Raw genomic sequence first — 27663 nt, 5'->3', positions numbered from 1 at the left:
AAAATGCATGAAAGTAAAAATGAAAATTAAAGATTCATAACCAAAATGAAAAACAAAGATTCATAACTAAAATATGTACAAAGTAAGAAAGAAAGTGGAAGAGAAGAGTGTGGAGGGAGAGTCCGAAGACCCCTCCTAGGGTGGTGTGTGCCAGGGGGTATGTGTGTGATTCCGGATCCCCCCTCAATCCAGAATGCCTAATTCTATGAAACTATGGCCTTTATATAGGCTTCTCCTAAATTACAAACTTAAATGAAATTGAAAACAAATTACAATGAAACGAAATTAAACTATTCTAGATGCTTCTTGTGGCCTTGATTGTGTGGAATTAGTGGGCTTTGCTTGCTTGAAGTTGAACCAAAAACCATGCTTCTGGGTCCGTTGGTTTGTTGGGCACTTCCTTGGGCGCTTGATTTAGAGCGTGCTGGCGAGAGTGATGTGCTCCAGGAGAACACTACGCTTTCTTACGAGCGTGACTTAAGAGCGTTGGCCACTTTTTTTCTTGTGCGTACGCACGCTAGCCTGCGTGTGCAGACACCTCGCAAAAATTCCTCTTGTGCATGCGCATACCACGTTGTGCGTATGCACAGACCCCTAAATTTCCTTGGTCCAGTATCGAAGACGCTCTTGGGTGAGAGCCCAGGAGAGCATCCAAGTGAGCGCTGCCATTGCTCCCATTAGTGGTGTCAAAGGCGCTCTTTAAGTGTGATTAACGGAAATTGATCGTGTGGTTTAGAAATTCACAAATGGAATCTTGTTGCAAGTATAGTTCTAAACTAACAAACAATTCCTTCAATAAAAAATTTAGTTGTCACAAATAACAAACCCCAATAAAAATAATCCGAAGTATTCAAACCTCGGGTCGTCTCTCAAGGAATTACAATGAAGTGTTCTTGTTATTGGTTATGGGTTGTATAATTTTGGGGTTTTGAATAAGACACAAGAAATGTAAATTGCAAAAGAAATAAACTAACAACTATGAAAGCTCTTGGAAAGGTATGGGAACTAGAAGTCCTATCCTTGTTATCATCATCAATTGTGATGAGAATTGTTCATTGCTCCACGTTGTTAACCTCTAGCTATGAAAGAAAGTCAAGTGGATATCAACTTGGGATCACAAGTCCTAGCAAAATCACAACGAAAGGCTAGCTTTAGTGACATTCAAGTCAACTAGAAATTTTCAATTATCAATCAACAAAAGAGTTTGATAACTCAAGTGTCACTAATTACTCAACACAAGCCAAGAGAAGGAAATATCTACTCTAACATCCTTCCAAGCATTTAATCAAACACTTGGAAGGCATAAAAGGAAAGCAAAATAAAATTGCAAGAAAAGTAAATCTACAACTACCAATAGCAAGAAAATTAACAACAACAAAGCAAATCAAACATAAATTGCATTAAAGGAAAGTAAAGGAAACAAGAGTGCATCAACTACAAAGTAAACAAATACAAAAAGTAAAATGCTAGACTAGGAAAGCAAAGGTAAAGGAACAAGAAATTAGAAAGGAAAAGTAAATCAAAGCATGAATTAAATCTAGATCTAAGGAATTCTAATCTACATCTAACCTAATTCTAGAGAGAAAAGAGAGCTTCTCTCTCTAGAAACTAACTAAAGCATCATAAAAACTAAACTATGTGTTCCCCCCTTTGCTCTTGCTTGAATTCTGCATGTAAAGGCCTCATAAATGAGTTGGATCTGGGCCTGGGAAGCTTAGAAATCACCCCCAGCATTTTCACTTTAATGATGTCACGTGCGAGTAACGATGAGTACGCATGGGTCACGCGTACGCGTCCCCTTGCGACTTCATATTCCTCGCGTGTGCGTCTGGTGTGCGTGCACATCGATGATTGCGCTCCAAATCCTTGATTTTCTATGTGTTCTCCACTTTGCATGCTTTTCTCTTCAATCCTTTAATCCATTCCTAGCCTTTTCAACCTGACCTGAATTCACTAACAAACATATCAAGACATCTAGTGGAATCAAAGGTGAATAAAAATTAACACATTAAAGGCCTAAAAAGCATGTTTTGACACTTAGCACAAATTAGGAGAAAACCATGAAACCATGCTATTTCATTGAATAAATGTGAGAAAAGGTGATAAAATACCCTAAAATCAACACAAGATAAATACTAAAAATGGTCAACCTCCCCACACTTAAACCAAGCATGTCCTCGTGCTAAAATCAAGAGAGAAACAAAGGGTATCAACATTTATTCAATGTAATAACTACCTAAATGCAATCTACCTGAATGCACTATCTAAATGAATGTAATTACTTGGTCAAAATAAATCAATTCCCAATAAAACATGTATGAGCATAAGGGCTAAAGCAATAGCAATCAAATCAAACCCACAATTGAATTGAGTTATTAAAGATTTTTACAAACTTGCAAGAAAAGTGATGATTCTAGGTGAAAACATGTAATTAAGCAATCGAACCCTCACCAGATGTGTATCTGCTCTAGTCGCTCAGTATATCGGGTTGATTCACTCAATTCTCCCCTAATCATGCTTTCTAAGATTTGTTTTTCATCTAACAATCAACAATTATTTCATGCATGCATACAAATATTATGAGGTCTTATTCATAAGGTTGTAATGGGGCTAGGGTCAAGGTAGGATTGCATATGGTTAAGTGGACTAGAATTTGAATCTTTGATTAACCTAAGCTTTCCACCTAACCTATGACAACCTATACAAATTCAAAGCTAACCTAACTACCCATTCTTCACTTTTTCACACACTCATGCATTTTCTTTGATGAGCTTAAACTTCTCACCTAACCTATGACCTCTTATATAATTTTAAAGCTAACCTAACTACCCATTCTTTCACTTTTCAACATACTCATGCATTTTCTTGTCATTTCACAACACTTTTGCATTGATTCTTATTGACTTTACTTTGGGGCATTTTGTCCCCTTTTTATTTCTTTCTTTTTCTTTTTCTTTTTTTTTTGCTTTTCTATTTTTCTTTTCTTTTCTTTTCTTTTCCATGCTCTTCTTTTTGTTTCTTTTTCTTTTTCTTTTGTTTTTCTCATTCTTCTTTCTATATACAAGATCATCAATGCATAAGGTTTTACATTCATTACACATGGGCATGTACCCGATTCCCAATATTTACTACAAAAATACAAAACTACCCTTGTATTCACCCAATGTCCCAAGATTTTCCACACTTTAAATGACACACACACACACTAGCCTAAGCTAGTCAAAGATACAAATTAAGAACTTTTATTGTTTTCCGCTTTAAGGATTGTAATGTGCTAGAATTATGAACAAAGTGGGTTAAGCATAGGCTCAAATTGGCTAACAATGGAAGATAAAAGGCAAGGCTATTTGCGTAAGTGAGCTAAATGAAACGATGGCCTCAATCATATAAACGTATGAATACAAGGAATAACGGACATATAGAATTAAACAAATCAAAGATCACAATCGTAGGAAGAGAACAATTGCACACAAGAAAGCAAAAACAAGTGGTTATAAAATATAACCACACCATTAGGCTCAAAACTCGCTTGCTTGTGTTTTTGGCTCAAATTCTAATTCCATGTACTAAAATACATCCTTCAAACAAGCTAAGCATCAAAAGATTTTCAAATTTTTAAATTTCAAAATTAGTAGGGTTGCCCTAAAATTTTAGTTTTCTAGAAAAGAAGTCATTGCTCTAACCAAAAATGAGAACCTAACATGCAATCTATCCTAATTAGCAAAGGTGATTCAAAATTTTTTCGGGTGTTACCTACAAAGACCGGTCGGCCGACCGACCTTCCCACACTTAGAAGTTGGCACGGTCCTCCATGCCTTGAGTGAGACGCAGCGGTTGATCGGCTTTGAGTGTCCAACCTCTTCGTCATTATCGCTTTCCTCATTATTGGTATTTGTGGATGTGGAAATTTCCGGTTATTCCATAGGTGGGGATAGGCAACCTAGAAGCTTCTTGAGAAAAGCGTAACGGCGTTGGTTACGCCGCTCATAACGGTCAAGCTTCTTGTGAAGTTCCTCTATGCGTTGCATGGATGACTTTGGTGGTGTGGATGAGGTCGAGGGGATGCTCATGGGGGCGGATAGGTGTGGCTCTTCGGTGTCCGCCGAAGGGTAAAGGTATCTCCCGTTTGGAACAATATCTCCATCCGCCGGGATCATGGCCCTTCTATCCTTGGTCTCTCGGAAAACACCGGCTGAGGTGACTAAGTCGGTCACTAGAGCGGGAAAGGGTAGATTCTCCTTAGCGTGGATGTGGCCCATGGATTGGCGAATGAGACGGGGAATGTGCACCGGTCTCTCGGTGAGGACACACCAGACCAACAAAGCTAACTCGGCGGTGATGCCCTTGGGCCGGGGTCTCATCCTTCCTCGAATCCAGAATGATTCGGGTATAGCAATGACCTTGAGGATAGCATCCCAATCAAACGCACGTTGGCACCATGCCGACAAAATCTCTTGATAAGCATCAATCCCTTCCATTAATGGTTCGGTCTTAAGCACATTTTGGATGGCCTCCTCTGTGACTAGAACTTGCCTTCGACGCACAAATACTGATGTAAAGGAGGGGGTGTGGGAGTTGGTGTAAAATTCAACCACCCAAGACAAGTTTGCCTCCCTTGGCTTCCTCAATAGGAACTTCCATTGCCGCCGTTTGATGCGGGGTATGATGAGCAGAATGACATGAGCCGGAGGGGATAGTAGGGGCTCCGCATGATAGTTCATTGTTTTGATCAAAGGGTACACAAGTTCACAATAGCGGTTGGGGAACATGTTCGGATCCCTTGCCGGATTGTCCTTTTCCGAAACATCAATGTTAGCAATGCTCCTTGTCTTATTGGAGAGGGGCTTGGCTTTAGGTCCTTGTTGTGCTTTGCTAGTGGACCGTGAGGGTGCCTTCTTGGGTGCCTTTCCATTGTCTCTTTTGATCACCATCCTAGAAAAGAAGGAGAAGTGGTGAAATTAAGCTTAAAGAGGCATCATGAAAGAATAAGCACGCTAGTGATAGCGCATAAAAGATAAGTAGCTTATACACATGACAGCTACAACATGAGACTAAATCTATGATGAAAATTTTGGCTAATCACTAGCATGTGATGCATGAGTGGTATAGGCATGCAAACAAGACGAATGAGAAGCACACACTCTTAACATCAATAACAAGAAGTGAGAATTAGGGGGTAAGCATGTAGAAATGAAACAAGAAATGTAATAAGCTCAATGCATATATGAACAAGCAAGTGAAAGAGAAAGTACACCAAAATGGAAAACACTTAGTCAAAATAACTCCAAGAAGTCATGTGGGTCTTTCAACAAACACTTGGTGTGCATTCCTTCTATGACAAAAATTGAGAGGAGAGTGACAATATAACATCCCATAAAGCATCATCAATCATCATATCATACCACAAATTGCAAAAGAAAGCAAGTAAATCAAACAAGCTCATCAAGGCAAGAGTAAACTCCACTTGGAACACCCATGAGAAAGTGAAAAGAAAGAAGGAAAGAAAATACAACAAACAAAGAAAACATGAATGCAACTACGAAGAGGGAGAGTAAGGGAACGTAACTAAGGAAAGGGAAAAGGAAACAAAGATATCTAAACAAAAATAGAAAGAGAAGTACCTTGAGAGGAGGAGGAAGAAAAGTGGGGTATGGAGGTGGGCGAAAAGGAAGGGAAGAGTGAGAGAAGGATGAGGGAAAAGGGGGGTGTGGAATCGCCGGAGGTGGTGGTTGCCGCCGGTGGTGGCGGAGAAGAGTGGTAGAGATGGTAGAGGAAGGTAGAAGTGAAGAAGAATGGTGGTAAGAAGAAAGAAAGAAAAGTGAAGGAGGAAGGTGCGCTTTAAGTCAATTGGTTCGCGGAACCGACGCGTGCGCGCCATGCACGCGTGTGCGAAAATCAGTAAGGGCGCGGATGCGCACAGTGCGTGTGTGCATAAAGTGGTGAAAAGTGGGTGTCGCGCGAGCGCCAAGTATGCATGCGCGTGCATAGGAGTTGTGCCCTCAGCACAAGTTGGGCACAACTCTGGCTCAACTCTCGGGAAAAAGTACCAGAGAATGAATTTTGGTGATCGACGCGGACGCGCACGGTGCGCTGACGCGTCGATCGTCATGATGGTCGAAGTATGCGTGCGTGCCTGGTGCGCTTGCGCGTGAGTTGAGCTGGGCCAGTAGCATGAAATTGGCCCAACCAGGGCATAACTCTCAGGAGGGATGGCCCAGGATCGTAAATCGCAGTAGTGACGTGTACGCAGCTAGTGCGCGTACGCGTGGTTTTTGCGCAAATGGCCATGAATGCGTGCGCGTGCATTGCGCACACGCGTGATGCTGGTTATGCCTAGGGCCCAGAATTGGCCCAGAATTTGCACAACTCTCTAGAAGAATGGCCCTGGAGCTGCGAAGACCTATGGACGCGTACGCGTACAGTCCGCGCACGCATGCCTCCCCCCCCCCCTTTTTTTTTTGAATGAACATGAAAGATGCCTAATTGTCATGAATTAAATGGCCAATCCATCCAAAGAGGCCAAAAACACCCAAAATCAATGTAAGACCTAAAAAGGGGTGTTCTTCTACCACACAATCAAATCATTCATGGAAAAATCAATGCAAGGCTTCATGAGTGAAATATCCTAGGTATTTACAATTAACTCTAATCAAATAGGGCTATAGCAAAGCAATCGCAACCCAATCAAGAGTTTAAAGACTATATACAAAAGGGTAAAAAGGATATATCTCACCATGGTGGGGTGTCTCCCACCTAGCACTTTTGTTTAATGTCCTTAAGTTGGACTTCCACTAGTTCATTGCTCTTTGCCGAGAGGTGCATCTTCCAAAAGGAATACCTCAATCTCTTTGTTCCTCTTCATTTGCTCACCGTGATACAACTTGAGACGATGCCCATTGACCTTGAAGATATCCGAACTTGAGGGATGGCACAAATGATAAACCCCATAGGGTTCCGCTTTCACTACTTGATATGGGCCTTCCCATTTTGATCTTAGTTTACCGGGCAACAATCTCAATCTAGAATTGTAAAGAAGGACTAGATCACCAACTTTAAATTCTTTGCCTCTTATGCTCATATCATGCACGGCTTTCATTTTCTCCTTGTAAAGTCTAGAGTTCTCATAAGCTTCAAGCCTCAAACATTTCAATTCTGCTAGTTGTAGCTTTCTCTCAATTCCGGCTCCACCCAAACTTGGATTACACTCTTTGATGGCCCAATATGCCTTGTGCTCTATCTCCACTGGTAAATGGCAAGCTTTGCCATACACCAACCGAAAGGGGCTCATGCCAATTGGCATTTTGTATGCCGTTTGGTAGGCCCATAATGCATCGGTGAGCTTGGCACTCCAATCTTTCCTATTGGGTTTCACAATCCTTTCCAAGATGCGTTTAGTCTCCCGATTGGAAACCTCGGCTTGGCCGTTTGTTTGTGGGTGGTAGGCCGTGGCTACTTTATGTATGATGCTATATTTCTTCATGAGTCCTTCCATTCTTTTGTTGTAAAAATGTGAACCTTGGTCGCTCACGATTGCTCGTGGCGACCCAAATCTACAAATGATATTATTTCTCACAAAAGAAAGGACCACGTTAGCATCATCCATCTGGGTGGGTATCGCTTCCACCCATTTGGACACATAATCAACGGCAAGTAGAATGTAGAGGAAACCATTAGAGTTTAGGAATGGCCCCATGAAGTCAATTCCCCACACATCAAAAATCTCACAAAATAGCATGGTTTGTTGGGGGATTTCATCCTTCTTGGAGATGTTACCAAATCTAATGCATTGAGAACAAGATTTACAAAAATGAGAAGAGTCTTTGAAAAGAGTTGGCCACCAAAAGCCACAATCTAAGATTTTCCTTGCCGTTCTTTGAGGTCCAAAATGGCCTCCTCCTTCGGAGGAGTGGCAAGCTTCCAAGATTGAGTGGAAGTCAGATTGTGGAATGCACCTTCGAATTATTTGATCCGCCCCACATCTCCAAAGGAATGGGTCATCCCACACATAGTATTTGGATTCACTTTTTAGCTTATCCCTTTGATGTTTGGAGAGATTAGGAGGGAAGGAGCGAGATACTAAGTAATTGGCGATTGGTGCATACCAAGGAATGGTTTCCGAGATTGCATGCAAGCCCTCAAAGGGAAAAGAATCATTGATAGTAGTAGTATCGCCTTTTGTGTGTTCAAGGCGACTTAAATGGTCCGCCACTAGGTTTTGCGTACCACTCTTATCCTTGATTTCCAAGTCAAATTCTTGCAATAACAAAACCCATATAATCAATCTCGATTTAGATTCCTTCTTAGCCAACAAATACTTTAACGCCACATGATCCGAATACACTACCACCTTTGAACCAAGAAGATATGCTCGGAACTTGTCCAAGGCAAAAACAATGGCCAAAAGTTCTTTTTCAGTAGTAGTGTAGTTGGATTGGGCTCCATCTTGTGTTTTTGATGCATAGGCTATGACATATGGAATCTTACCCTCGTGTTGTGCTAACACGGCTCCCACGGCAAAATTTGAAGCATCACACATTATTTCAAATGGCCGACTCCAATCCGGCCCTCGCACAATGGGAGCTTGGGTCAATGCTACCTTGAGCTTGTCAAAAGCCTCCATGCATTCCTTGCTTAAATTAAACTCAACATCTTTTTGTAACAACTTTGAGAGAGGCAATGCTATCTTGCTAAAATCCTTTATGAATCTCCGATAAAATCCTGCATGTCCAAAGAAATAGCGGACCTCCCTCTCAGAAGAGGGGTAAGGCAAACTAGATATGACATTAATCTTGGCCGGATCTACGAAAATACCATCTTTGGAAACAATATGTCCTAAAATAATCCCTTGCCTAACCATGAAATGACACTTCTCAAAATTTAAGACAAGGTTGGTTTTAGTACATCTTTCCAAAACTTTTTCAAGATTATCTAAGTAATGATCAAAAGAATCACCATATACCGTGAAGTCATCCATGAATACCTCCATGCATTGCTCTAGAAAATCCGCAAAGATGCTCATCATGCACCTTTAGAAAGTTGCCGGTGCATTGCATAAGACGAATGGCATACGCTTGTAGGCATAGGTTCCAAAAGGGCAAGTAAATGATGTTTTTTCTTGGTCCTCTAGAGCAATGTGTATTTGGAAGTACCCTGAATAGCCATCTAGAAAGCAATAATGGGATTTACCGGATAATCGATCGAGCATTCGATCGATAAACGGAAGTGGAAAATGATCTTTTCTAGTGGCCAAGTTCAACCTTCGGTAGTCTATGCATACTCGCCAAGAGTTTTGCACCCGTGTTGCTATGAGCTCCCCGCTTTCATTCTTGATTGTGGTTACCCCGGACTTCTTAGGCACAACTTGAACGGACTTACCCATTCACTATCTGAAATGGGGTAGATGATGTCTACCTCGAGTAATCATGTCACCTCTTTCTTGACAACCTCCAAAATAGTAGGATTTAATTGCCTTTGAGATTGTCTCACGGGTCTAGCTTCTTCTTCCAAAAAGATCCGGTGCTCACACACTTGGGGACTTATCCCCACTAGATCTTCCAAACTCTACCTTATTGCCCTTTTGTTCTTCCTCAAAACAGATAGTAACTTTTCTTCTTGTTGAGGATTTAGTTCCCTTGCTATGATCACCGGGAACTTGTGGGCTTCATCAAGGTATGAGTACTTTAGGTGGGGTGGCAATGGCTTCAATTCTAGCTTTTGCTCTTGGCTTGTCATTTGAACTTCTTTACTTGGATTGTCACCATTTTCTTCAATCATATGTTTCTCTTCTAGCCTTGCACAATGCACTTCGGCCACAATGTTGTCAATTAGATCCCACCAGAATATGGAATGGTTCTCCGGTGGGTGCCTCATTGCTTCTTCTAAGCTAAAACTTACAACTCTCCCATCTATTTCAAACGAATAGGTTCCCGAATGGGCATCCAACTTGAACCTAAAGGTCCTCAAAAAGGGCCTTCCAAGTAGGATAGATGATGCCCTCTCGGATTCACTTGGTGGCATCTCAATGATAAGAAAATCAATTGGAAATATCAAACCCTTTATGTCGACCAACACATCTTCTGCAATACCCGATACGATTATTATGCTCTTGTTCGCCAAGACAAATCGAGCCGCCGACCACTTCAATGGTGGGAGCTTCAACAGATGATAAACGGAAAGAGGCATAATGCTAACGCATACACCAAGGTCGCACATACAATCAATGAATTGGACTCCATCAATGACACAAGAAACTAAACAAGGACCCGGATCAACACAGTTTTCCGGAATGGATCCCATCAAAGCCGAAATGAAACTACCCAATGAAATGGTTTTCAACTCATGAATTCTATCTTTGTTCATACACAAGTCCTTAAGAAATTTCGCATATTTAGGCACTTGATGTTTAGCATCAAAGAGGGGGATAGTTACCTCCACTTTCTTGAACATCTTTACTATTGTTGGATCAAGTTTCACACGCTTTTTAGCCTTTCTTGCCAATGTAGGAAATGGAATTGGTTGAGCCACTTTCTCCAAGATTTGTTCCTTTATAGGGACTTCACTCCTTGGTAGAAGGTCCTCATCTTCAACTATTACATGTGACTCCTCCTCTTCTTCAATTTCTTCTATCTCAACTCCATCTTCCTCTTGAGTGACTTTCATTGGACTAGGTGGCTTTGAATCCGTCTCCTTCAATTGAGTTCCGGACCTCAAGGTTATGGCATTGATGCCACCCTTGGGGTTGGGTAGAGGTTGAGAAGGTATGGCACTAGAGGTTGAGGCTTGAGGAATGGGAGTAGAGGGTGGCTCCATGCGAGCAATAAGAGCTTGGAGGGTGGAAGTAAGACCATTAAGACTTGAGTTGAGTGTGTTTTGGAGCTCTTTTTGTCCTTGGAGTATGGACCAGAGTGTGTCATATTGATTTGGAGATGTGGAAGGATAGGTGATTTTTGGTGCTTGGGGTTGGTTGAGTGGAAGTGGTTGTCTATGAGGTGGTATGTAGGTTTGATAGTTCCTTCCTTGATTTGGTTGTTGGTTTGGAGGGTTTTCTAAATAGCGGTTTTGTGGTGTGTTGTTGTTCCACCTTTGGTTGCCTCCATTATCCCTTCTTCCTTGTTGATAATTATCCCACCAATTTTGGTTGGAGTTATCCCTCCATCCTTGATTAGAGTTGTTACTCCCTTGGTTATAGTTGCCTCCTTATTGGGGGTACCCTTGGTTATAATTGCTCCCTTAGTTATGGTATCCTTGATTAGCACGTTCATAGTAGAAGCGATCATAAAACTTGTGGGTAGCCGCTAGAGTGTTATCTTCTTGGAGACTTGGACATTCATCTATGTAGTGGGAGTAGCATGAGAAAATGCCACAAACTTTTCGAGGGACCAATTATTGACATTGTTGGTTTTGAGGAGGTAGTGGTTGTTGGGATGGAGGTTGTTGTTGATTCACTTGGAGTTGCTTTAGAAGACTTGTCATCTCACACAAGGTCTTAGTGAGGGTAATGGTCTCACCACTAGAAGAAACTTCATTCACGGCCTTTGGATGGTTGACTCTCGGTCTAGCATGTTGAGTGGAATCGGCCAAGTCGGTAATGAGTTGCCATGCCTCCTCCGCCGTTCTATACTTTGACAAAGAACTGTTGTTTGAAGCATCCAACAAATTCTTATCTTGCTCCCTCATGCCTTGGCACACATAGCTAAACAAGACTTGAGTGTCAATCGTGTGGTTGGGACATGAGTCAAGGAGTTTACAAAACCGTTCCCAATATTCATATAAAGTTTCCATCTCGCCTTGTACAATACATGAGATCTCCTTCCTTAGCTTGTCCGTCATTTTCACAGGCATGAATTTATCAAGGAATTCTCTTCTAAGCAAGTTCCAATCGGACACAACATCACTAGGTAAGGAATAGAACCACTCCTTGGCTCTTCCCTCAAGAGAGAAAGGGAAAGCAAACAACCATATAGCCACTTCATCGGATCCTTCCCGCCTAGTAGTCAAGCATACACCATGAAAGTCCTTGAGGTGTCTAATTGGATCTTGTGCGGGTAGACCATGGAACTTTGGTAAGAGATTGATGAGAGCGGTCTTGATTTCAAAGTTTGTATTCAAGTTGGGATGAAGCACATGTAGAGGTTGGAGAACAAAATCTAGTGCACCCGCTTCCTAAAGAGTAACTCTCCTTGGAGCGGCCATATTGTCAAAACCTAGATCAAAAGAAGAACTATTAGTAGTATCAACGGAAGAGTAATTAATGCCTTCGTTGGATGACGATGATATGTTTGGTGAATTGGTAAAAACCTTTTCACCTTCCTCAAATACTAACCGCCTCTGAGCTTGCCTAATATGAAGCAAAGTTCTCTAAATTTCTGAATCAAATGGTACTAAGCTCGGATTTGGTAGTGAACGTGTCATACAATGAAGGAGATAAGAAGCTCATGACATCAATTGGTATCTAAGCAAAGTCTAATCCTATGTAACAATCAAACAAACAATTAATCAAGAGAGAAATACAAATATTCACATATTAACATATTCACACTAACCAATAGAAAGGCATACATAAGCAATTCCCCAGCAACGGCGCCATTTTGATGAACGGAAATATTCTTATGCCGGTTAGAGACTAGTAATAAATCCGATCGTGAGTATAGTCTAACCAACACGCGAATACCAGATCAAACAATCCTAAAATCTATGACCGAGAGTATTGATCCCGGGTCATTCTCCCTAGGAATTGCTTTAGAATGTACATCATTGATTAGGAAAACTTTTATGGTTTTGAGAGTTGGTGCAAGAATTCAAGCTAGCAAAGTAAACAACAATTAATTGAGATAAAAGCCTTGGCTAAGGGTAAGCATTGGAAGTTCCATCATTATAGTTTTCCTCAATTATGATAAGAGTTAATTATTGCTTCACTTAGTTAACCCCCTAACAATGGAGGAAAGTCAAGTGAGAGTAACTAACTTGAGTCACAAGTCCTAGCCTCACCCTAGGGAAGTCTAGCTTTAGTACACTCCAAGTCAATTAGCAACTTCTCAATTCATAATCTACAATTGATATCCACTATTCAAGTGTCTCCAATAACTCAACCCCTAAGCCAAGTAAGAGAATTCTACTCCATAGCTAGGGTTGTCATTATCATAAACAATTGGTAGGCAACCATAGAAAACATGATGTAATTCTACTCCATAGCTCCACTGTGCTGGCTCTGGATGAGCACATCCGCGCGTACGCGTACGGTGCGCGTGCACGTGCATGTCCAAACTCCAATTCTTTGATTTGTTCCATGATCCTTCCATTCATGCATGCTTCCTTCATTCCTCTTAGCCATTTTTGCCCTATAACTTCTGAAATCACTTAACAAACAGATCAAGGCATCTAATGGTAATAGAGGAGGATTACAATATCTCAATTTTGATGCAAAAGAAGAATATTTTCATCTATGAGGTAAAATGGGAAAGAGACACAAAATCATGCAGTTTTATATGGATAAGTGTGGAAGATCATTGATAAAACTGATGAGCGGATAATTTATACATTTTTGGCATTGTTTTTAGTATGCTTTTAGTAGGATCTAGTTACTTTTAGGGATGTTTATTTTAGTTTTTGTGCTAAATTCACATTTCTGGACTTTACTATGAGTTTGTGTATTTTTCTGTGATTTCAGGTATTTTCTGGTTAAAATTGAGGGACTTGAGCAAAAATCAGATTCAGAGGTAGAAGAAGGACTGCTGATGCTGTTGGATTCTGACCTCCCTGTACTCAAAGTGGATTTTCTGGAGCTACAAAACTCAGAATGGCGCGCTTCCAATTGCTTTGGAAAGTAGACATCTAGGGCTTTCCATCAATATATAATAGTCTATACTTTGGCCGAGTTTAGATGACGCAAAAGGGCGTTGAACGCTAGTTCTACGCTGCAGTCTGGAGTTAAACGCCAGAAACATGTTACAAGCCAGAGTTGAACGCCAGAAATACGTTACAAACTGGCGTTCAACTCCAAGAAAGAGCCTCTGCACGTGTAACATTCAAGCTCAGCCCAAGCACACACCAAGTGGGCCCCGGAAGTGGATTTATGCATCAATTACTTACTTCTATAAACCCTAGTAACTAGTTTAGTATAAATAGGACTTCTTACTATTGTATTTGATATCCTGGATTGTATTTTTGATCCTGTGATCACGTTTTGGGGGCTGGCCTCTCGGCCATGCCTGAACCTTTCACTTATGTATTTTCAAACGGTAGAGTTTCTGCACTCCATAGATTAAGGTGTGGAGCTCTGCTGTTCCTCATGAATTAATGCAAAGTACTACTGTTTTATATTCAATTCAACTTATTTCGCTTCTAAGATATTCATTCGCACTTCAACATGAATGTGATGAACGTGACAATCATCATCATTCCCTATGAACGCGTGCCAGACAACCACCTCCGTTCTACCTTCGATTGAATGATTATCTCTTGGATCTCTTAATCAGAATCTTCGTGATATAAGCTAGAGTGATGGCGGCATTCATGAGAATCCGGAAAGTCTAAACCTTGTCTGTGGTATTCCGAGTAGGATTCTGGGATTGAATGACTGTGACGAACTTCAAACTCGCGAGTGCTGGGCGTAGTGACAGACGCAAAAGGAGGGTGAATCCTATTCCAGTATGATCGAGAACCTCAGATGATTAGCCGTGCTGTGACGGAGCATTTGGACCATTTTTACAAGAGGATAGGATGCAACCATTGACCACGGTGATGCCTCCAGATGATTAGCCATGCAGTGACAACGCATTAGACTATTTTCACAAAGAGGATGAAAAGTAGCCATTGACATTGGTGATATCCTTACATAAAGCCAGCCATGGAAAGGAGTAGGATTGATTGGATGAAGACAGCAGGAAAGCAGAAGTTCAGAGGGACGAAAGCATCTCTATACCTTTATCTGAAATTCTCACCAATAATATACATAAGTATTTCTATCTTTATTCTCTGTTTATTTATTATAAATTTCGAAAACTCCATAATCAATTATTATCCGCCTGACTGAGATCTACCAGATGACCATAGCTTGCTTCATACCAACAATCTCCGTGGGATCGACCCTTACTCACGTAAGGTTTTATTACTTGGACGACCCAGTGCACTTGCTGGTTAGTTGTATCGAAGTTGTGAATGAAAAATGATTTATTACGACGTGCGTACAGAGTTTGTGGCGCCGTTGCCTGAGATCACAATTTCGTGCACCAAGTTTTTGGCGCCGTTGCCGGGGATTGTTCGAGTTTGGACAACTGACGGTTCATCGTGTTGCTCAGATTGGGTAATTTTCTTCTTATTTTGTTTTCAAAAAGTTTTCAAAAATTTTTCAAAAAAATCTTTCAAAAAAAAAAATTTCTCATCTGTTTTCAAAAATTATTCTAAAATTTTTTAAGAATGAATTGTAGTGTTTCATGAGGCATGTTGAAGCCTGACTGGCTGTAAAGCCATGGCTAAATTCATTTGGACTGGGGCTTCCAACCCAACATTATCAAGAGCAAGCTAGTTGTTGCTAATACACCTGCTGCTGTTCCAGATCCACCTGATTTACATCCTAAAGCTGACTGGCTATTAAGCCATGTCTAACCCTCAGATTGGAGCTTTAGACTAAGAGTGCAAGATTCCTGGAATTCATATGAAAAATTTTGGAATCCTTATTTTTCTTTTTCACATTAATTTTCGAAAAATACCAAAAAAATTAGAAAATCATAAAAATCAAAAATATTTTGTGTTTCTTGTTTGAGTCTTGAGTCAGATTTTAAGTTTGGTGTCAATTGCATGTTCATCTTGCATTTTTCGAAAAATTCATGCATTCATAGTGTTCTTCATGATCTTCAAGTTGTTCTTGGTAAATCTTCTTGTTTGATCTTGATGTTTTCTTGTTTTGTGTCTTTTCTTGTTTCTCATGTGCATTTTCGCATCCATAGAGTCTAAGCATCAAAGATTTCTAAGTTTGGTGTCTTGCATTTTTTCTTTGCATAAAAAATTTTTCAAAAATAAGTTCTTGGTGTTCATCTTGATCTTCAAAGTGTTCTTGGTGTTCATCTTGACATTCATAGCATTCTTGCATGCATTCATTGTTTGATCTAAAAATTTTCATGCATTGCATCATTTTCATGTTTTTCTCTCTCATCATAAAAATTCAAAAAAAATCAAAAAAATATCTTTCCCTTTTTCTTCTCATAAATTCGAAAATTTGAGTTGACTTTTTCAAAACATTTTAAAATTTAGTTGTTTCTTACGAGTCAAATCAAATTTTCAATTTAAAAATCTTATCTTTTTCAAAATCTTTTTCAAAAATCAAATCTTTTTCATTTTTCTTATTTATTTTTGAAAATTTTAAAAAAATATTTTTCAAAAATATTTTTCTTCATTCTATCTCATAATTTTCGAAAATATCATCAACAATTAATATTTTGATTCAAAAATTTCAAGTTTGTTACTTACTTGTTAAGAAAGATTCAAACTTTAAGTTCTAGAATCATATCTTGTGAATCAAGTCATTAATTGTGATTTTAAAAATCAAATTTTTTTTAAAAAAAACTAATTTCAATCATATCTTTTCAAAAATATCTTCTTATCCTATCTTTTTCAAAAATTTGATTTTAAAATATCTTTGCTAACTTCTTATCTTCTTATCTTTTCAAAAAATTGATTTTCAAAATTTGTTTCAACTAACTAATTAACTTTTTGTTTGTTTCTTATCTTTTTCAAAACTACCTAACTAACTCTCTCTCTCTAATTTTCGAAAATATCTCCCTCTTTTTCAAAAATTATTTTTAATTAACTAATTGTTTCAAAATTCAATTTTAATTTATTTCTTCTTTTAATTTTCAAAAATCACTAACTAATTTTTCAAAAATTATTTTCGAAAATACTCTCACCTCTCATCTTCTTCTATTTATTTATTCATTTACTAACATCTCTTCCTCACTCACAAAAAAAAAAATCCGAACCCCCTCTCTCTCTCTCTGAGTTCAGATTTTTTCTTCTTCTTTTCTTCTACTCTTCTTTTCTTCCACTCACCTAAGGGAACCTCTATACCTCGGCAAAAAGGATCCCTATTATTATTTTTCTGTTTCCTCCTTTTTCATATGAGCAGGAGCAAGGGCAGGAATATTCTTGTTGAAGCAGATCCAGAACCTGAAAGGACTCTGAAGAGAAAACTAAGAGAAGCTAAATTACAACAATCCAGCAAGCACCTTTCAGAAATTTTTGAACAGGAAGAGGAGATGGCAGCCGAAAATAATAATAATGCAAGGAGGATGCTTGGTGACTTTACTGCACCTAATTCCAATTTACATGGAAGAAGCATCTCCATCCCTACCATTGGAGCAAACAATTTTGAGCTTAAACCTCAATTAGTTTCTCTGATGCAGCAGAACTGCAAGTTTCATGGACTTCCATCTGAAGATCCTTTTCAATTCTTAACTGAATTTTTGCAGATCTGTGATACTGTTAAGACTAATGGAGTAGATCCTGAAGTCTATAGGCTCATGCTTTTCCCTTTTGCTGTAAGAGACAAAGCTAGAGTGTGGTTAGACTCTCAACCCAAAGATAGCCTGAACTCTTGGGATAAGCTGGTCACGGCTTTCTTAGCCAAGTTCTTTCCTCCTCAAAAGTTGAGCAAGCTTAGAGTGGATGTTCAAACCTTCAGACAGAAAGAAGGTGAATCCCTCTATGAAGCTTAGGAGAGATACAAGCAACTGACCAAAAAGTGTCATTCTAACATGCTTTCAGAATGGACCATCCTGGATATATTCTATGATGGTCTGTCTAAATTAGCTAAAATGTCATTGGATACTTCTGCAGGTGGATCCATTCACCTAAAGAAAATGCCTGCAGAAGCTCAAGAACTCATTGACATGGTTGCTAATAACCAGTTCATGTATACTTCTGAGAGGAATCCTGTGAGTAATGGGACGCCTCAGAAGAAGGGAGTTCTTGAAATTGATACTCTGAATGCCATATTGGCTCATAACAAACTATTGACTCAGCAAGTCAATATGATTTCTCAGAGTCTGAATGGAATGCAAGCTGCATCCAACAGTACTCAAGAGGCGCCTTCTGAAGAAGAAGCTTATGATCCTGAGAACCCTGCAATAGCAGAGGTGAATTACATGGGTGAACCATATGGAAACACCTATAATCCCTCATGGAGAAATCACCCAAATCTCTCATGGAAGGATCAACAAAAGCCTCAACAAGGCTTTAATAATGGTGGAAGAAACAGGTTTAGCAATAGCAAGCCTTTTCCATCATCCACTCAGCAACAGACAGAGAACTCTGAACAAAATACCTCTAATTTAGCAAACTTAGTCTCTGATCTATCTAAGGCCACTATGAATTTCATGAATGAAACAAGGTCCTCCATTAGAAATTTGGAAGTACAAGTGGGCCAGCTGAGTAAGAAGATCACTAAAACCCCTCCTAGTACTCTCCCAAGCAATACAGAAGAAAATCCAAAAGGAGAGTACAAGGCCATTGATATAACCATCATGGCCGAATCCAAGGAAGAAGGGGAGGACGTGAATTCCAAGGAGGAAGACCTCCTGGGACGTCCAGTGATCAATAAGGAGTTTCCCTCTAAGGAACCAAAGGAATCTGAGACTCAACTAGAGACCATAGAGATTCCATTAAACCTCCTTATGCCATTCATGAGCTCTGATGAGTATTCCTCTTCTGAAGAGAATAAGGATGTTACTGATGAGCAAGTTACCAAGTACCTTGGTGCAATCATGAAGCTGAATGCCAAATTATTTGGTATTGAGACGTGGGAAGATGAACCTCCCTTGTTCACCAATGAACTGAGTGATCTGGATCAACTGACATTGCCTCAGAAGAAACAGGATCCTGGAAAGTTCCTAATACCTTGTACCATAGGCACCATGATCTTTGAAAAGGCTCTGTGTGACCTTGGTTCAGGGATAAACCTCATGTCCCTCTCTGTAATAGAGAAACTGGGAATCTTTGGGGTGCAAGCTGCTAAAATCTCATTAGAGATGGCAGATAATTCAAGAAAACAGGCTTATGGACAAGTAGATGACGTATTAGTAAAGGTTAAAGGCCTTTACATCCCTGCTGATTTCATAGTCCTAGATACTAGAAAGGATGAGGATGAATCCATCATCCTTGGAAGACCCTTCCTAGCCACAGCAAGAGCTGTGATTGATGTTAACAGAGGTGAACTAGTTCTTCAATTGAATGAGGACTCCCTTGAGTTTAAAACTCAAGGACATCCTTCTGTAAACATGGAAAAGAGGCACAGTAAGCTTCTCTTAAAAAAGAGTCAACCAGAGCCCCCACAGTCAAACTCTAAGTTTGGTGTTGGGAGGCCACAACCAAACTCTAAGTTTGGTGTTGAACTCCCATATCCAAACTCTAAGTTTGGTGTTGGGGAGTCTCAACAATGCTCTGAACATCTGTGAGGCTCCATGAGAGCCCACTGTCAAGCTATTGACATTAAAGAAGCGCTTGTTGGGAGGCAACCCAATTTTTATTTCTCTAATTTATTTTTATTGTTATTTCATGTTTTATTAGGTTCATGATCATGTGGAGTCACAAAATAAATATAAAAATTGAAAACGGAATCAAAAATAGCAGAAGAAAAATCACACCCTGGAGGAGGATCTTACTGGCATTTAAACGCCAGTAAGGAGCATCTGTCTGGCGTTCAACGCCAGAACAGAGCATGTTTCTGGCGTTGAAGGCCAGAAACAAGCAGCATCCTGGCGTTCAGACACCAGACATGCACACTGAGGAAGAGCTGGCACTGAACGCCAGAAACAAGCATCTGGCTGGCGTTCAACGCCAGAAATATGCTGCATCTGGGCGTTGAACACCCAAAACAAGCATCAGTTCGGCGTTTAAACGCCAAAATTGCATGCAAAGGCATTTTACATGCCTAATTGGTGCAGGGATGTAAATCCTTGACACCTCAAGATCTGTGGACCTCACAGGATCATCTCAGGATCTGTGGACCCCACAGGATCCCCACCTTCCCTCCTAATAATCCTAGTTTTTTTTCCACATCTTCTTCTTCATCTATTCTTTCTTCTTTTGCTTGAGGGCGAGCAACATTCTAAGTTTGGTTTGGTAAAAGCATTGCTTATTTTGCTTTTCCATAACCATTGATGGCACCTAAAGCCAGAGAAACCTCAAAAAAAAAAAAAAAAGAAAGAAGAGAGAAGAGAAAAGGGAAGACAAAAGCTTCCACCTCCAAGTCATGGGAGATGGAGAGATTAATGTAAAGGATCTATAGCTCAGTGGTAGAACATCTGACTGCAAATCAAGAGATCCCTGAGATACCTCAGGGGATACATTTTCCCCACATAATGATTGGGAGCAACTGAGGATAGAAATACCAAAAATCACTAAGGAGGAGCAACAAAGACAAGGAAGAGACATAGACGAGCTCAAAAGCACCATTGGTTCTTCAAGAAGAGAAAGACGCCATCCTCACTAAGGTGGACTCATTCCTTAATCTCCTTGTCTATTTATTCCTGTTTTTCGATTTTTGAGCTTTATGTTTATTTATATTTGTGTCTTACTACATGATCATTAGTGTCTAAGTGTCTATGCCTTAAAGTTAGTGAATATGAATCCATCACCTCTCTTAAATGAAAAATGTTTTAATTCAAAAGGACAAGAAGTACATGAGTTTCGAATTCATCCTTGAACTTAGTTTAATTATATTGATGTGGTGACAATGCTTCTTGTTTTCTGAATGAATGCCTAAACAGTGCATATGTCTTTTGAAGTTTTTATTTATGAATGTTAAATATGTTGGCTCTTGAAAGAATTATGACAAGGAGACATGTTATTTGATAATCTGAAAAATCATAAAAATGATTCTTGAAGCAAGAAAAAGCAGCAAAGAACAGAGCTTGCAGAAAAAAAATAAAAAAAAAGAGAAAAAAGCAAGCAGAAAAAGCCAAAACTCTTAAAACCAAGAGGCAAAAGCAAAAAGCCAATAACTCTTAAAACCAAAAGGTAAGGGTAAATAAAAAGGATCCCAAGGCTTTGAGCATCAGTGGATAGGAGGGCCTAAAGGAATAAAATCCTGGTCTAAGCAGCTAAACCAAGCTATCCCTAACCATGTGCTTGTGGCGTGAAGGTGTCAAGTGAAAACTTGAGACTGAGCGGTTAAAGTCAAGGTCCAAAGCAAAAAAAAGAGTGTGCTTAAGAACCCTGGACACCTCTAATTGGGGACTTTAGCAAAGCTGAGTCACAATCTGAAAAGGTTCACCCAATTATGTGTCTGTGGCATTTATGTATCTGGTGGTAATACTGGAAAACAAAGTGCTTAGGGCCACGGCCAAGACTCATAAAGTAGCTGTGTTCAAGAATCAACATACTGAACTAGGAGAATCAATAACACTATCTGAACTCTGAGTTCCTATAGATGCCAATCATTCTGAACCTCAATGGATAAAGTGAGATGCCAAAACTATTCAAGAGGCAAAAAGCTACAACTTCCGCTTATCTGATTGGAGCTATGTTTCATTGATAGTTTGGAATTTATAGTATATTCTGTTCTTTTTATCCTATTTGATTTTCAGTTGCTTGGGGACAAGCAACAGTTTAAGTTTGGTGTTGTGATGAGCAGATAATTTATACGCTTTTTGGCATTATTTTTAGTATGTTTTTAGTAGGATCTAGTTACTTTTAGGGATGTTTTTATTAGTTTTTATGCTAAATTCACATTTCTAGACTTTACTATGAGTTTGTGTGTTTTTCTGTGATTTCAGGTATTTTCTGGCTGAAATTGAGGGACTTGAGCAAAAATCAGATTCAGAGGTAGAAGAAGGACTGCTGATGCTGTTGGATTCTGACCTCCCTTCACTCAAAGTGGATTTTCTAGAGCTACAGAACTCACAATGGCGCTCTTCCAATTACGTTGGAAAGTAGACATCCAGGGCTTTCCAGAAATATATAATAGTCCATACTTTGGCCGAGTTTAGAAATACGTTACAAACTGGCGTTCAACTCCAAGAAAGAGCCTCTGCATGCGTAACATTCAAGCTCAGCCCAAGCACACACCAAGTGGGCCCGAAAGTGGATTTATGCATCAATTTCGTGGTATAAGCTAGATTGATGGCGGCATTCATGAGAATCCGGAAAGTCTAAACCTTGTCTGTGGTATTCCAAGTAGGATTCTGGGATTGAATGACTGTGACGAACTTCAAACTCGCGAGTGCTGGGCGTAGTGACAGACACAAAAGGAGGGTGAATCCTATTCCAGTATGATCGAGAACCTCAGATGATTAGCTGTGCTGTGACAGAGCATTTGGACCATTTTCACAAGAGGATAGGATGCAGCCATTGACCACGGTGATGCCTCCAGATGATTAGCCCTGCAGTGACAGTGCATCAGACCATTTTCACAGAGAAGATGAAAAGTAGCCATTGACATTGGTGATATCCTTACATAAAGCCAGCCATGGAAAGGTGTAGGATTGATTGGATGAAGACAACAGGAAAGTAGAAGTTCAGAGGGACGAAAGCATCTCTATACCTTTATCTAAAATTCTCACCAATAATATACATAAGTATTTCTATCTTTATTCTCTGTTTATTTATTATAAATTTCGAAAACTCCATAATGAATTATTATCCGCCTGACTGAGATCTACAAGATGACCATAGCTTGCTTCATACCAACAATCTCCGTGGGATCGACCCTTACTCACGTAAGGTTTTATTACTTGGATGACCCAGTGCACTTGCTGGTTAGTTGTATCGAAGTTGTGAATGAAAAACAATTTATTAAGACGTACGTACAGAGTTTGTGGCGCCGTTGCCTGAGATCACAATTTCGTGCACCAAAAATCCTTAGATTTTATGCATGATAAACCCTGAAAATGGGGTTTATCAACCTCCCCACACTTAAAGTATAGCATGTCATCATGCTAAGGGAAAGCAAAAGATCAAAGGACTATAGGGGCATAGGGTTCTTGTGATGCAATCTACCTACATAAATGCACTATGGTGTATGCTACTATCTACTTGGCCAAGAGCAGTTCAATCTTCCTAGAATACACATATGTATATGCACATAGGGCAAGATGATGGGCAATGTATGAACTCTACCAATTCTAGTCATCAAAGTGAAGTATGCACAATTTGTATGAAGAACGCTCGCGAGAGCCGGGAACAAGGAGTTGAGCTTCAAACCCCTCACCAGAAGTATTTGCACTCTATTCGCTCGGTGTATAGGGTTGATCACTCAATCCTCCCCTACTTCATGCTTTTCCATGCATGCATACAAGTATCTTGAGGTCTTTTCTTTAGGTTGTAATAGGGCTAGGGTCAAGGTAGGGATGCATATTTGGTCAAGTAAGCTTGAAATTTGAATCTTTGATGAGCTTAAACTTCTCACCTAACCTATGACCTCTTATACAATTTTAAAGCTAACCTAACTATCCATTCTTTCACTTTTCAACATACTCATGCATTTTCTTGTCATTTCACAACACTTGTGCATTGATTCTTATTGACTTTACTTTGGGGCACTTTGTCCCCTTTTTATTTCTTTCTTTTTCTTTTCTTTTTTTTCTTTTCTATTTTTTTCTTTTCTTTTCTTTTCCGTGCTCTTCTTTTTGTTTCTTTTTCTTTTTCTTGTATTTTTCTCATTCTTCTTTCTATATACAAGATCATCAATGCATAAGGTTTTACATTCATTACACATGGGCATGTACCCGATTCCCAATATTTACAACAAAAATACAAAACTACCCTTTTATTCACCCAATGTCCCAAGATTTCCCACACTTTAAATGACACACACACACACTAGCCTAAGCTAATCAAAGATCCAAATTAAGGACTTTTATTATTTTCCGCTTTAAGGCTTGTAATGTGCTAGAATTATGAACAAAGTGGGTTAAGCATAGGCTCAATTGGCTAACAATGGAAGATAAAAGGCAAGGCTATTTGGGTAAGTGAGCTAAATAAAACGATGGCCTCAATCATATAAACGTATGAATACAAGGAATAACGGACATATAGAATTAAACAAATCAAAGATCACAATCGTAGGAAGAGAACAATTGCACACAAGAAGGAAAAAACAAGTGGTTATAAAATGTAACCACACCATTAGGCTCAAAACTCGCTTGCTTGTGTTCTTGGCTCAAATTCTAATTTCATGTTCCAAAATACATCCTTCAAACATGCTAAGAATCAAAATATTTTCAAATTTTTAAATTTCAAAATTGGTAGGGTCGCCCTAAAATTCTAGTATTCTAGGAGAGAAGTCATTACTCTAACCAAGTGGATTTATTAAGAGATAACTAACATGCAAAGGATGCCAAAAATGAGAACCTAACATGCAATCTATCCTAATTAGCAAAGGTGATTCAAAATTTATTCGGGTGTTACCTACGAAGACCGGTCGACTGACCGACCTCCCCACACTTAGAAGTTGGCACGGTCCTCCGTGCCTTGAGTGAGACGCAGTAGTTGATCGACTTCCGAGTGTCCATCCTCTTTGTCATTATCGCTTTCCTCATTATTGGTATCGGTGGACATGGAAATTTCCGGTTCTTCCTTAGGTGGGGCTAGGCAACCTAGAAGCTTCTTGACAAAAGCGTAACGGCGTTGGTTACGCTGCTCATAACGGTCAAGCTTCTTGTGGAGCTCCTCTATGCGTTGCATGGATGACTTTGCTGGTGCGGATGTGGTAGAGGGGATGCTCATGGGGACGGATAGGTGTGGCTCTTCGGTGTCCGCCGAAGGGTAAAGGTATCTCCCGTTTGGAACAATATCTCCATCCACCGGGATCATGGCCCTTCTATCCTTGGTCTCTCGGGGAACACCGGCTGAGGAGACTAAGTCGGTCACTAGAGCGGGAAAGGGTAGATTCCTCTTAGCGTGGATGCGATCCATGGATTGGTGAATGAGACGGGGAATATGCACCGGTCTCTCGGTGAGGACATACCAGACCAACAAGGCTAACTCGGCAGTGATAGATGAGCCATGGGTGCTTGGGAGCACATAGTGGGCTAGAATTTGGGCCCATGCCTGAGACTCTCTAGTGAGAAAATGGGCGGTGATGCCCTTTGGCCGGGGTCTCATCCTTCCTCGAATCCAGAATGATTCAGGTATAGCAATGACCTTGAGGATAGCATCCCAATCAAACGCACGTTGGCACCGTGCCGACAAAATCCCTTGATAAGCATCAATCCCTTCCGTTAATGGTCCGGTCTTAAGCACATTTTAGATGGCCTCCTCTGTGACGGGAACTTGCCTTCGACGCACAAATATCGATGTAAGGGAGGGGGTGTGGTAGTTGGTGTAAAATTCAACCACCCAAGACAAGTTTGCCTCCCTTGGCTTCCTCAATAGGAACTCCCATTGCCGCCGTTCGATGCGGGGTATGATGAGCGGAATGACATGAGTCAGAGGGGATAGTAGGGGCTCCGCATGATAGTTCCTTGGTTTGATCAAGGGGTAGACAAGTTCGCAATAGCGATTGGGGAACTTGTTCGGATCCCTTGCCGGATTGTCCTTTTCCGAAACATCAATGTTAGCAACGCCCCTTGTCTTATTGGAGAGGGGCTTGGCTTTAGGTCCTTGTTGTGCTTTGCTAGTGGACTGTGAGGGTGCCTTCTTCGGTGCCTTTCCATTGTCTCTTTTGATCACCATCCTAGAAAAGAAGGAGAAGTGGTGAAATTAAGCTTAAAGAGGCATCAAGAAAGAATAAGCACACTAGTGATAGGGCGTAAAAGATAAGTAGCTTAGACACATGACAGCTGCAACATGAGACTAAGTCCATGATGAAAATCTTGGCTAATCACTAGCATGTGATGCATGAGTGGTATAGGCATACAAACAAGACGCATGAGAAGCACACACTCTTGACATCAATAACAAGAAGTGAGAATTAGGGGGTGAGCATGTAGAAATGAGATAAGATATGTAATAAGCTCAATGCACATATGAACAAGCAAGTGAAAGAGAAAGAACACCAAAATAGAAAACACTTAGTCAAAATAACTCCAAGAAGTCATGTAGGTCTTTCAACAAACACTTGGTGTGCATCCCATCTATGACAAAAATTGAGAGGAGAGTGACAATGTAACATCCCATAAAGCATTATCAATTATAATATCATACCACAAATTGCAAAAGAAAGCAAGTAAATCAAACAAGCTCATCAAGGCAAGAGTAAACTCCACTTGGAACACCCATGAGAAAGTGAAAAGAAAGAAGGAAAGAAGATGCAACAAACAAAGAAAATATGAATGCAACTATGAAGAGGGATTGTAAGGGAATGTAACTAAGGAAAGGGAAAAGGAAACAAAGAAAACTAAACAAAAATAGAAAGAGAAGTACCTTGAAAGGAGGAGGAAGAAAAGTGGGGTATGGAGGTGGGAGAAAAGGTAGGGAAGAGTGAGAGAAGGAAGAGGGAAAAGGGGGGTGTAGAATCGCCGGAGGTGGTGGTTGCTGCTAGTGGTGGCGGAGAAGACTGTTAGAGATGGTAGAGGAAGGTAGAAGTGAAGAAGAATAGAGGTAAGAAGAAAGAAAGAAAAGTGAAGGAGGAAGGCGCGCTTTAATTCAATTGGTTCGCTGAACCGACGCGCGCGCGCCATGCACGCGCACGCGTGCATGGGCGAAAATCAGTAAAGGCGCGGATGCGCACAGTGCGCATGTGCGTGAAGTTGTGAAATGTGGGTGTGCGCGCGAGCGCCAGGTGCGCATGCGCGTGCATAGGAGTTGTGCCCTCAGCACAAGTTGGGCACAACTCTAGCTCAACTCTCGGAAAAAAGTAACAGAGAATGAAATTTGGAGATCGACGCGGACGCGCACGGTGCACTGACTCATCGATCGTCATGATGGTCGAAGTACGCGTGCGCGCCTCGTGCGCATGCGGGTGAGTTGAGCTGGGCCAGTAGCATGAAATTGGCCCAATCAGGGCATAACTCTCGGGAGGGTTGGCCCAGGATCGCAAATTGCAGTAGTGACGCGTACGCGGCTAGTGCGCGTACGCGTGGTTTTTGCGCAAATGGCCATGTACGCGTGCGCGTGCATTGTGCGCACGCGTAATGCTGGTTATGCCTAGGGCCCAGAATTGGCCCAGAATTTGCACAACTCTTTGGAAGAATGGCCCAGGAGCTGCGAAGACCTATGGACGCGTACAACTACAGTGCGCGCACGCGTGCCCCCCCCCCCCTTTTTTTTTGAATGAATATGAAAAATGCCTAATTGTCATGAATTAAATGGCCAATTCAGCCAAAGAGACCAAAAACATCCAAAATCAATGTAAGACCTAAAGAGGGGTGTTCTTCTAACACACAATCAAATCATTCATGGAAAAATGAATGCAACGCTTCATGAGTGAAATATCCTAGGTATTTACAATTAACTCTAATCAAATAGGGCTATAGCGAAGCAATCGCAACCCAATCAAGAGTTTAAAGACTATATACAAAAGGGTAAAAAGGATAGATCTCACCATGGTGGGGTGTCTCCCACCTAGCACTTTTGTTTAATGTCCTTAAGTTGGACTTCCACTAGTTCATTGCTCTTTGCCAAGAGGTGCGTCTTCCAAAAGGAATATCTCAATCTCTTTGTTACTCTTCATTTGCTCACCGTGATACAACTTGACACGGTGCCCATTGACCTATAAAATATCCAAAATTG

At 40.4% G+C, this 27663-nt stretch overlaps 2 protein-coding genes across 2 annotated transcripts; both read right to left on the bottom strand.

The window, feature by feature from the left end:
- Positions 1-6796: 6796 nt before the first annotated feature.
- Positions 6797-7300, bottom strand: LOC112742577 (uncharacterized). Its single transcript, XM_025791817.1, has one exon. It carries the CDS (start codon positions 7298-7300, stop codon positions 6797-6799), a length of 504 nt encoding a protein of 167 aa, XP_025647602.1.
- A 2261-nt stretch (positions 7301-9561) lies between these two features.
- Positions 9562-10809, bottom strand: LOC112742576 (uncharacterized). The gene has a single exon (XM_025791816.1). The coding sequence runs from the start codon at positions 10807-10809 to the stop codon at positions 9562-9564; it is 1248 nt and encodes a 415-aa protein (XP_025647601.1).
- Positions 10810-27663: the final 16854 nt, after the last annotated feature.

The sequence above is a fragment of the Arachis hypogaea genome, chromosome 14 (assembly GCF_003086295.3).
Source record: "Arachis hypogaea cultivar Tifrunner chromosome 14, arahy.Tifrunner.gnm2.J5K5, whole genome shotgun sequence".
Taxonomy (NCBI): Eukaryota; Viridiplantae; Streptophyta; class Magnoliopsida; order Fabales; family Fabaceae; genus Arachis; species Arachis hypogaea.
Note: the sequence above shows the minus strand (reverse complement) of the source record. Positions and strands in the feature narration are given on the sequence as shown.